Raw genomic sequence first — 12845 nt, forward strand, 5'->3', positions numbered from 1 at the left:
TTGTGAACGCAACTCCTCTAAATCCGGACGGCAAATTTTGCTTAAACTTCCAGGGATGAACAACCTTAATGTGTAGATGGTAGTAAAGGAAGGAATTTTCGTTGCGAACAAATTTAACAGAATTATAGACCTTTGTTTTTTTTTTTCACTATATACTACGTAGAAATTTTGTGAACGCAACTTCTCTTAAACCGGATGGCAGAATTTGCTTAAACCTCCAGGGATGAACAACCTTAATGTGTAGATAGGAGTAAAGGAAGGTATTTTTGCTGCGACCAAATTTAACAGAATTATGGCCCTTTGTTGATTTTTTCACTATATACTATGTAGAAATTTTGTGAACGCAACTCCTCTTAAACCGGATGGCAGATTTTGCTTAAACTTCTAGGGATGAACAACGTTAATGTGTAGATGATAGTAAAGGAAGGAATGTTCGCTGCGATCAAATTTAACAGAATTATAAATACCTTTAAACGTCTATTTCTACAGAACTAATTGATAACTGATCACCAAACTTTGTCTGTAGCATTCTTGGGTAGTCTTTAATCAAGTTTGCACATATTGATTTGATTGGCCCCGTTTAAGCTAAAGCTTAAATGCCCCAGGAAATGACATTCCTTCAAATTATTGTTTTAACATATTCTATGCTCAAATTTATTATAAGAAAATATTGATAATGGATAATTTCCAACACTGAAAAGCAGTTGTTTCTGGTGAGCGAATCAGGGCCATCATGGCCCTTTTGTCTTATTTGTACAATTATTTAGTCAAATTTTAAAATAATCTTCTTCTCTATAACCATATGCAAAAGCTTAGATGTTTGGCAAGAAATATTGGACATTTGTAAAATATGTCCCTGTTCCTAAAATATTTGCACCACATAAGTTGTCATGGATTTTCCTTATATTTATTTGGAAAAAAACTTCTTCATCTCTAAAGCCACAAGTAATTTTAGAGCAAAAGTGGCATGAAATATTATCTAGAAGATATCAACTTAGATTGTTCAAATTATAGCAAGGGATAGTCATAGATTTCTTGACATGTATACAGTAGATTTTATTAAAAACCTCTTCTCTCAAACAATTTAGGCTAAAGATTAGCCATTTTTCATGAAACATTGTTATGTAGAGCCCTACCAAGTTTATTCTAATGATAGCCTTGGGTTTAAATTTGCCCAAATCTGGGAAGGTAAATAGCTTTCCTAATATGTTTATATTTGTCACTTACATGAGCTACAGCTTGAATATTTGGCATGAAACATAGTATTGTTAACCCCTTCTATGTTTGATAAAATTATGGCATTGAGACTAAATGGGCTCCAACCATGAGATGGCATGTCCACCTGTAAGGGGCTATGGATTTTCCTTATATGTATAACAACGAGTAACTTCCCTTGCACCCATTGACTTTACATAACAGTCATTGACTTCCATAACAACCAGTGACTTACATAGTAACCAGTGCCATATGAACCTGTGGCTTCCACTGTAACAATTGACTTTTCATAGCAACCAGTTCAATAAGAACCAAGGATTTCATAGCAACATTAGGGGCGTCCGTGGCCGAGTGGATAAGGTTGTTGACTTCAAAACCACTTGCCCCTCACCGCTGTTGGTTCGAATCCCGACAGGGACTTTAATACTTTCATGTGAGGAAGCTATCCAGCTTGCTTACGGAACGTCGGTGGTTCTTCTCGGGTGCCCGTTCATGTCTGAAATAATGCACGGAGGGGCACCTGAGGTCTTCCTCCACCAGTAAAGCTGGAATGTCGCGATATGATCTATACTGTGTCGATGTGACGTAAAACCCAATCAAACAAACAAACAATCATAGCAACCTTTGACTTTCAATAGCATCCAGTAACTGTCATAGCAATCAACCACTTTTATACCATTTTTAAATTTTGCTTAAATTACTGTGACTGTTGTAAATATACAACACTTATAAACATACTTACACATTGAATAATTTATTGTTTAGTATAAAATTGACTTGTTAATGACCTTGACATCCTATGAGAAGACGTTAAGTGTGGCCCTTGATTTATACAATGATAAATTTACATGAATTTTGTCAAATGATTTCTTTCTATCTGCCAGCAAATGAATTAAGTTACAATGCAACTTATGGCAAAATATTTGGGGCATATGGCTTTATTTGTCATGTTTTAGGTTATAGATGGGCAGCATTACTTGTAGCAGGAAAAGATACGGAAGATGCAAACAGGGTTGAAATATCAAAGGCTTTGACCAAAGATGTTAAGGACTTGGAGAAGCTGTTGACATCTCTTGCACCTCGAGTATTTGGGATAAGGTTTGTAAATGATCTGTGTATTGTTCACCAGCGTAGAGTTTGTCAATATATTTCTTTTTCAATTAATACATTTCAATATCAAATTTTTACCAGGTTTTCAACGAAAATGGGGTTATTTTATTGCCGAAGTCGGCGGGTGGGCGTTCGGGCAGGCGTCAACTTTTGGTTTCCCCTCAATTACTTAAGTTTGCTTTGGCCTGACACCAAACTTGGTGTGTAGGTACCTTATATCAAGAGGCAGCTTGGGATTGCTACCCAGGTGTCTGTGATCAAGGTCAAGGTCACTGTAGCTAAAAATAGAAATTCAGTTTCAGCTCAATAACTTGAGTTTGCATTGGCCTATTGACACCAAACTTGGTGTATGCCTGTATGGATAGCTTATATCAAGAGGCAGCTTTGGACTGCTACCCTGGTGTCTGTGATCAAGGTCAAGGTCACTGTTACTAAAAATAGTAATTCAGTGTCCGCTCAATAACTTGAGTTTGCTGTGGCCTATTGATACCAAACTTGGTGTATAGATAACTTATATCAAGAGGTAGCTTGGGATTGCTACAAAGGTGTCTGTGCTCAAGGTCTAGGTCACTGTTTGCTTTGAATTGTTGACACCAAACTTGGTGTATGTGTAGGTTATATCAAGAGGCAGCTCGGGATTGCTACCCAGGTGTCAAAAGTCAAGGTCAAGGCCACTGATACTAAAAATAGAAATTCAGTTTCTGCTCAATAACTTGAGTTTTGCTTTGGCCTAATGACACCAAACTTGATGAATGAGAAGCTTATCGTTGCAGCTTTGGATTGCTACCAAGGTGTCAGGTGTACCCAGTTTTCACGAAATAACTTGAGTTTGCTTTGACATTTTGACACCATACTTGCTTTGTAGCAGCTTTGGATCGCCACTTAGATATCTGGGAGCAAGGTCATGGTCATCTGCTTACAATAGAATTTTCAGGTTCTTCTCAATAACTTCAGTGTTTATTTACCTATGTCACATCAAAACTTGGTCGTTGAAAACCTGGTTTTCGTCGCATTGCGGCGCTTCTTGTTTTTCCATAAAATTTAATAAATTGGCATTGTGCATTTTAATTCTAAATATAAAAGGGGGTGTATTCAACAAAGTGTCACAGTTCTGAACTTGTCATAATTTAGGGGAGGAAGTGTGTAAACAGCCAGATAGCTTAGTTGACTGAGCATAGCTGTGGATCAGTATTATGTGCCCAGGTCAGGCTGCACATTTATCCCAACCTGTGACACAAATATATGGTACCTTAATCCCAAAAAGAAAAAAAGTGCTGCCTTTAATCCTTAAAGAAATTAACAAAAATATTTATATTCATAATAGAAATTGAAAACCACAAAACTGTCAGTTTAAATTATATTTTTAACTGGTTTGTATGAAAAAATCATGCAGTTACGAGGGGTTATCCAAAAATTCGTGGACTTTCTTTGTTGCGTAAAATATATTTGAGATATTGATTAGAAATTCTTACACTGCTAAGAAGAATAAATAACAAATAAACACAGAAAAATTCATGTTAATGTCTTTTTATATTACAACAATATTTAATTTTACATAAACACATGTCAGCGACCGCGGCGCACTCCAAAAAGTTATTGACGTCAACGTCATAGTATTTAACTCGTACAACTTATGCTCCAACGTTACGTTAGTCAATAACCATTACTGCTTCACAACGTAATGTCCATCACTAATTTTATATGCCACTTAAGCAATTATAATAGTGAAATTTTATTTTCTCTGTTCGCCTTCTGTTTTTTGTTGTTGTTTTTTTTAAATGTTTTTGTAAGTGCCATTCCCAAATTACAACAAATTTTATGATCATGATATTTTCTAATTTCTGCGTGTCCGTCATTTTCCCGTTGTAAACAATATCGTCGATTGGCGTTTCTGGCGATTTCAACAAAAATTAACGGAAATAATGTCCATAATTTTACAGAATTACTTGAATGACATCATAGAAGAAATATACGATGTTTAGCGGGTTTTCTACGTTAATTAGTAGTTTTTTAGCAAAAAATATACGATGATTAACTGCGCTTTTCTACCGTGCGCCGGGTGCCGTGTATGTCCTTATTTAAAAGCAATATAAAATCATTATTTATTGACACAGTTAACTGTTCGTTTCAAAACGTGTTGATAATATTCTACAATGTATGCTGATAAAATTTCATTACAATACACGTCGACGTTCAAAAGATATATAAAAAGTCCACGAAATTTTGGATAACCCCTCGTATATCAAAGAAAATCCAATAAACCTAAAATGTTCAATTCGTCCATCACAACATTTTTATCAAATTAGCCCTCCTACAGGTACAGTTACTGTTGACCAAAACTGAAATGGCAATGGTATAGGTACCCATAGAACTATTATCTAAGACATACCAATCTTTTGTTAGTACCATATGTTATGTAGAACAAGGTACACATAAGAAGTGCCCTTTCACATATCTAACAGTCATATGACGATCTGTTTAATCCGGGCATTCATTTTCCAGAATTTACCATTTGACACTCAAGGGAAAAAAATCTTTGGGATTGTGTTCAAGTTACCAAAGCCCTTAATATGCTAATTGCAAATGCAGAAGATTTTCTGCTGTCTTAGGCAGTTCCATACTTTAATAAATCTTGTAAATGTCCTTAAGATTGCGAATCAAAATTGTATATTGACAGAAAGAACACAGTCAGAATGATTCTGAGAATCCATAATTTACTAAGGATGTTTAAGCCACATAATATTGTTGTTGTTTTTTTTGACATACAAATTTATATAAATTACAATTCTCGGTTTTAATCGGTTGTAATTACTGGCCCATTTTTGCCAGGAGAACTTATTTCACTAAGAATCGAGATGATTGTATATTTCTTAATGCTTCCATGTCGCCATTTCTGGATTACTTGTAACGCAAGGACATTGTTCAGACATTTTAAAACAATATTTAATAGAAATGCTGTAATAACGTTGCTACTGCATCTTTCTAATTTGCCTTACCTTAATTGTTCTATTTACTTAGGATAAATAATACTGAAGTTTCTAGAAGCTCAGCCTGGCATCATCATGAATTTATAAACTAGCATATCCCATTCAACGAGCACATGTAATTTGAGCATGAGTCACTTGTAAACAGTAAAATATTTTGTAGCATGTTCATAGTGCATTCTGACTAATTTTAAAGCAAACATATTTATAAATAAAGATTTTATGACAAAATTTTATTAACTTTTCGAACAACAATCTTGAAAAGAGTGAGAAGATTTGCTGTATGCATCGACCATAGCGAGTCAATGCTTTCTGACGGGGTTTATATATGTTCCTTTTCCTGTTCACAATTCTCAGATACTCTCTATGCTTTATTTGCTACTGTGTTTTTTAAAAAAACACCCATCAGTTCCTAAATAAACCTGACTATTTATGCATACATATTCTTTTCAGCAACAACAACGTTCGAACAGTTGTACCCTCTGCTCCAGACAAAATAGATGATGGAGAAAAATTATGGCCAAAGTTCAAAGAAAGCATCCGTGACTTTAGTCAGAGAACAGATATAGATACCATGCTCATATATATTTCCTGCCATGGAGCTCGATCAAATAGGTCTGAAGATTTCAAGTTTCAACTTGGATCAAGTCCAGATGACAGTATCACTCTTCAGCAATTTGAAGAAGAGCTAGAGCTTTTGGGAAAGATTGAAAAACTGATAATTGTGTTAGATCGATGCTACCCTCCATTGGTAAGATTAGAGAAAAGGGACAGAGAATACATTCAGATGAACTCTTGTAAGCAGGACCAGAAGGCGCAGATGGATATTAATGGAAGCCTCTTTACAAGATTTTTTATCAGAGGATTAAAAGCGAAGTCAGAGGGGAAAATTTGTCCAGATAATTGTGAGCCTTGTATTGACTACTGGGATGGGAGTAAAGATTTCATAACAGTTTACAATTTATATGACTACATCAAAGGTCATTTAAGTGATGAACAAACTCCATTCTGTACGACTCAAGTGACTGATCATAACATTGCATTCTACACAGGTGATAGAGTGGAAATACAATTCAGTCATAAAGACTCCTCTAAAAACATACCGCTTGATCATATTAAAGATATGGAAGAATTGAAAAAGAAATTGAAAGAAGCGTTTGGTCGTAAGTTATAACTTTTATATATCTTGAGAGTTATATTTCAGTTCAAGAATTTTTGACAGTTATAGATACATGATTAAAAAAAATATTCTTACTTTATCAGATTCGATTAAAAATATGCAATATCTTGCATCAAAACAAATACAAAAGCTAGATAGCTTTTACCTCACCTGTCACAAAGTGACACGGTGAGCTTTTGTGATCGCCTTTCGTCTGGCGTCTGTCTGTCAATCAGTCGTCCATCCGTAAACTTTTACGATATCTCCCTATAAGCCGCTAAACCAATTTCATCCAAATTTCACAGGAATGTTCCTTTGGTAGTCAACTTTAAAAAAAGTGTTCAAAGAATATAATTCCAAGCAGAACTCTGGTTGCCATGGCAACCGAGAGAAAAAAAACTTTAAAAAATCTTCTTTTAAAAAACTGAAAGAGCTAGAGCTTAAATATTTGGCATTAAACATAGTCTAGTCAGTGCCTACAACGTTTGGTTAAATAAAAGCCCTGGGATCAAAATTGGCCCACCCCGGGGGTCATTAATTTTCCTTATTTGTATAAAGTACAAACTTAAAAAAAAAATTCTTTTAAAAAACCCAAATAGCTAGAGCTTAGATATTAATCATGAAACATCTTCTAGTGGGTGCCTACCAATTTTTTTTTTTTTTAAATCCCTGCGGTCATTGGCCCGCCACCCCATGCCAAGGGGTCATTGTTTTTTCCTTTATGAAAAACCCAAAGAGCTAGAGCTAAAATATTTAGCATAAAACATCTTCTAAAGTGTGTCTACCAAGTTTGTTCAAATAAGGGCCCTGGGGTTAAAATTGGCCCCGCCCCGGGGATCATTGATTTTCCTTGTATGTGTATAGTAAAAACTTGAAAATCTTGAAAAACTTGAAAAAGAACTAGAGTTAAGATACTAAGCATGAAATATCTTCTAGTGAGTGTCTACCAAATTGGTTCAAATAAAAGCCCTGGGGTCAAAATTGGCTCCGCAAGAGGGTCATACTTTTTCTCAATATGTTTATAGTAAAAACTTAAAAAATCTTTAAAAAACCCCAAGAAGCTAGAGCTAAGATATTTAACATGAAATATCTTCTAATGGGTCTTAACCAAGTTTGTTCAAATAAAAGTCATTGGGCTAAAACTGGCTCCCAGGGGGGCTATATACAGGTGAGCGATTTCAGGGCCATAACGGCCATCTTGTTTTATCTTTTTCAGAAGAAAGAGATGAAGTCTGTATACTAAAAGATACCTTCAGGAAGGTTGAAAAACTGGACCAAAATCTCGATTGTGACACCATAGACAAAGTAATGCTTGCTTGGGTCCAAAGACACAGACTATATGTTACTTTTAACCCTTAACTATATTGTTAATCCAGTTTTTAATGTCCCCCTTTGAAAAGGGCGCACATATATTGTTTTGCAAAATGATGTCTGTTTGACAACTGGCACACTATTGAACCCATACTTTCTTAGTTATATTGATTTTATCCAGTAAAAACACTAATTGATTTTGAGGTCATGGGTCAAAGGTCCATGTCATATTGACATTGTATCCTACCAATAATTTGACAACACATAAGCCCTTGGCCCTAACACTACTTTGGTGTATTATTATTTGCTAATACATGATCCCTATTTATTATGTGGTCGCATATTCATAGGTCAAGGTCCAATTGACCTTGTATGTCCACATTGTTTCCCGACCGAACATGTGTAAATAACGATGGGTCCTTTTGCCTCAAATTACATAGGTGCATTTGTCTTGGCCAGTAGATGACCCCCTTCTTTTTTTTGGTGGAAGACCAAGTTCAGATTGGTCTTGACTTTAATCTTGCATGCGAAAACGTTTTCCGACATGAACTCTTTATTTATATTTTTGCATTTTATACTGTCAATATATCCACTGTTGGTTTCGTTTAAGCCAATCATTCTTAAATTGCTCTTATTTGCTTCGTGTTCAAGATAATAATTTCAGTACCAATTTCTCGAAACTCTTACATTTTCAGATCAATTTTATCACTAAATATTCAACCTCTAAATATGGTCTCTCTAAAAAAAATGACCTGAACTTTTTAATTTCAAATTCAATCAACATCAGAAACTCGACCATGGTTTGTTTCTATGTTGCCAGAATCAGTTAACGTTAATTGACCAAGAATGCGACAAAATTTACTGACCTAAGCAGAATTTTTTCATGAATAAGGTTTAAAATTTTCGGTGAGCCGATAAATATTTGATTTTCGAGCAATAAACAATTTTATACCTGTTTGTATAACTATAAAATATTGATAGGATCAAGGTTACGCACACTAGACTTGTAAGAATAACTATTAAGGTTGCAAACATTCTGTAGTGTATATCATAACTTGTGTAAGTAGTGTATGGCTTATATACTCTCCTTTCCCAATACTTGCTTGCGACCATGTTGTTATTATAATCAAATACGCTCTCTGCATGTAATTTAATCAACACCTATACTTTTTCCTGAATACAGCCGACCAAGTATAAGAATAACGAATTACGTTGTTTGTCCCCATTTGCTCCCGTATGTTTTATAGTGCATTATCACAACTGTTATGTAAAAATATTTAATACATACAATGTAAACAGTCAAACCGGACGCACCAGAACGTATAAAAGTGCAGGTTACATGTGCAAATTGATAAAATGTAGCGCAATATTAGCAAAGTTTTCTAATAGAATTCCATTAAGTTCACTAATGCAATAGAACACAAAATAACCATTTGGTAATCCAAAATGGTCTGTTTACACCCATAAAAAATATTTCTTCCGGCTCGAATGAAAATGACAAACGTTTCAATTGTACTAAGAGCACTTCAAAACAATCCAGAGCCACCAATACGATGAATATTTCGGACCATAATTCAACTTTTAGAATCAGTGACCACTCTGGATAAATGAAACAAGAAAAACATAATGTGAAAATTGCTGTCTATTAATAAGATAATGAAAGAGGAAATAATTTCATACCGCCTTTGAAAGCACTAGCTTAAATAATTATCAGCCAGTATTGGAGTCAAGGATTCGAAAGAATGGAAAATCACTAAGATAAAGAATTGGCAATTTGGCAAGGTGAGGTCCCTGAAGAACAATAAAAACTAACATGATTAGAAGGAGCCGGTTCAAGCAGTCGTTTTGTTTGCTGTGGTTGTATATTTGTATGTAGCACGAACATGTATATTTTACATATTATATCTATAGTTTTATGAGACTATTACCTGTTTGAAGGTTAAAGTGAAAATAAATAAAGAGTAAATATTAAATTATAACAAAGGATTGCTAGCCATGTGGATTCAAAATTTACACCCATATCTGTGTTTGAAGCTTTCAACTTACTGAAACACTTTCTGATGCGTTCTTGTAACCAACCACGACGGTATGACCATTTATCTTTGTATGTAAGCATCGTGCCATAAGATTTATTAAAGGAAAGTGTACACATATACAAGTTTGTATCATATGATATATTTGTTTACATGCCTCAAAGATGTATTAGTCATTTGTATGAATTTGTATGATTATTGTCATTGATTAACCACGTGTTAATGTTACTGTCATATCTATGTAAACATTTATGAGTATATGTTAAAGAATTATTTGTATAATCTGCGCAAAGGAGTGCCTTTGAGTTTGTAAATTTTAAAAGTCAGAAATCAGCTCACAATATTTTTGAGCATTTTTTTCTAAATTGCATTTCAATATTTGTTATTTTTCTCAATTATTCCAATTATGACTGTATGCACAATAACGTTTTTGATTGTATCGTACCCAACTATTTGCTCATATTTTACCCAAATTTGATTGTTGTATTTCATGAATTTTGTAATTTAAGAATATATACAGAAGATGGTTTGTTATGACAAAAAAATCGTAGTTATGGATATTATTCGTACCCAGATAAATGCAATATGTTTTAAGTGTTTAGTAACGAACGTTCTGAGTTCAAAAGACTAATATTTTGAGTTAAAAGGTAAAATATTTAGTGACAAACATTTTGAATTAAAAGGAGTTTTCTTACCTTTTTAGGCACTTCCCTCCATGACCTTTGTCGTCAAAAATCAAATATGTAATTTCAGCCATTTATTTAACAACACATATCGAGCTAAACAATATACAATAGAAATGACAGTGCCCTAATACTTTAAACAATTGCTAAGTTATAGAACATTTATGTAAGAATTATTTTCTTGTTTGCATTGATAGACTGATGTTTTCTTTAAATTGATTTAATTTATACTATTGATTCATGAAGGTACATGTATATGCCTTAAACATGAAACATGAATTGATTATGAATGAAACAAACAAAACCAACAGATGAAAGTTATAAACATTACACTCTGGACTACATTAACATTTTCTTGGTGAAGGTATTGAAATATCTAATTTGATTTTACGTTCAAAGTATGTATTTATGACCCTTGGCATGTACATGTAGTTATTGAATTGTCCGTCTGTCCGTACCATGTTAACATAGACCGGTTAATTGGATGTATCCTAAGATCTATCTATACCATGGCTCTTACTTATCAATACATAGAACATGATCTTAGTAAATTACATAACTAATGCCACCATTTCTTCCAAGAAATTACCAGTTTTAGCACTTTGAATATGGATATGGTTACCTTAACCGGCAAGTTGTATAAATTATATCATAAATTTGTACTAATGGCTTTATTATGGCTTCATAATGTAACACAAGATTATCAAGTCCACATATATATAGCTCTATTTAAATGGAGAAAACGCTCTGGCGTCATTTGTATCAGCTATTAACTATAACGAAAGTTATCTAGTAACTTGTATGGTCTTTTTCTTTGAATTGGATTAGGGGTAAGTGGGTCAGATTTTATACATTACAGTTGCTAATACTGCCTGTATTCATTGATGATATTTTTCATTTTTGGAAGGAATATACCTTTGATTGTCCTATGTGTGGAATCTGGGCGGGGTGGGGGGACATTTTATGTTGCGAAACACATGCCTGTTAGATACGAAGGAATCACAAGGTCAAGGTCTGACACCTGTGCTAATAGCTTTTTTGTGCTTTTACCAATGTTTCATATTTTAAGAAAATCAAACAGTACCTTAGGTGGTGCTTTAAATTTGGGGTCACTGAATTGAAGGTCAAAGTCTTGCATTTATATACCTGCTAGATTCTTATTGGTAAGTTGACTATTTTTCAACTTCTCCATATAGCAATGACCTGCCAATTTATATTTTTTACAATAACAAATGGTCCAGACTCTGTCAAGTTATATAACTGTGTTTACAATTTTTGGGCATTTTGTCTATAACTGAGTGAATGCCATTGCTAAACCTTTTTGAAAATTTGTTGACAAGAATCTGGGCGGGGGGGGGGACATTTTATGTTGTGAAACACATGCTTGTTAGATACGAAATGCATTAATGTCGTTTTTATAATGAGTATGAGATTGCAGTGCCTTTAGACTGTATAATATGATTGCATTTTATATTACATAATTATATCTAGACTTAAAGTTTGCTGTATATGTTCAGTCGGTTTCTCTGGTTGTATTAATACTTTGTTTTGTATAACCAGATTTCTAATTTTGTATAATAAAATATTTTCATTATATCTATGTTTTCTTTATTAAACCCTGCAATATGATGTGGCAGAGGCAACATGAATATTGAAATAACTTTCTCCCGTCTGTACGTCCGTTGTCTCCATCGATTCTGTAAATCCTTTACCTTTTTTAGGATTTTCTTTGTTCAAATATACATTTCATCAAGGCAATGTGCAGAAACCTTGCCGACTGTGTCGTCTATTCCTAAGGGTTATCATTGAAAGTCAAGTATCAGGCAATGTAGCTCTGTTCCATTAATCCTGTACCGCTTGAAGGATTTTCAGCATTTTGAATCTTAGAAGTCTCTAGATAATATTACAAAAAATGTAAGAAACAATCTCGACTTTAATAACTTAAAATAAGGATGTAAAATAGAGTATATGTTAAGCAAGTCACGTATACTGTCATACCGTATTTTATGCTTAAGGTAGACCATTGGTAAGAACGACTCCGTGGTCGAGGAGTTACCGTCGATGACTTCTAATCCGATTACGTCTCTGGTGTGGGTTCGATCCCCGGGAGATGCTTTGGTAGTTTAGCTCGGAGGAAGGTATTCTAGTACTGGTGTAACTCTCCAGGAACGATGGTTAGGAAATTACCCGCCTATATGACTGAAATACTGTTAGGAAAAGGCGTAAAATGAAACAAACAAACATGGGTAATGGGCACTATAAGGAACTTTAAAATTGACAACATAGGACAGTTTTATGTCTTTAAGGTCACCTGTATACAAAATTTAAAGTCTTTTGACGTCGTATTTGT

General features: G+C 34.2%; 1 protein-coding gene across 1 annotated transcript; it reads left to right on the top strand.

Annotated features, from left to right (window-relative positions):
* The first annotated feature begins 1185 nt into the window (after window positions 1-1185).
* On the top strand, window positions 1186-12091 carry LOC132749351 (uncharacterized). The gene is made up of 3 exons (XM_060739080.1): window positions 1186-2313; window positions 5763-6472; window positions 7685-12091. The coding sequence occupies exons 1-3, from the start codon at window positions 2051-2053 to the stop codon at window positions 7825-7827; spliced, it is 1116 nt and encodes a 371-aa protein (XP_060595063.1). The 5' UTR covers window positions 1186-2050; the 3' UTR covers window positions 7828-12091.
* The last annotated feature ends 754 nt before the right edge of the window (window positions 12092-12845 follow it).

This window comes from Ruditapes philippinarum, unplaced genomic scaffold (assembly GCF_026571515.1).
Source record: "Ruditapes philippinarum isolate M1 unplaced genomic scaffold, ASM2657151v2 ctg526_1_1_1_1, whole genome shotgun sequence".
NCBI lineage: Eukaryota > Metazoa > Mollusca > Bivalvia > Venerida > Veneridae > Ruditapes > Ruditapes philippinarum.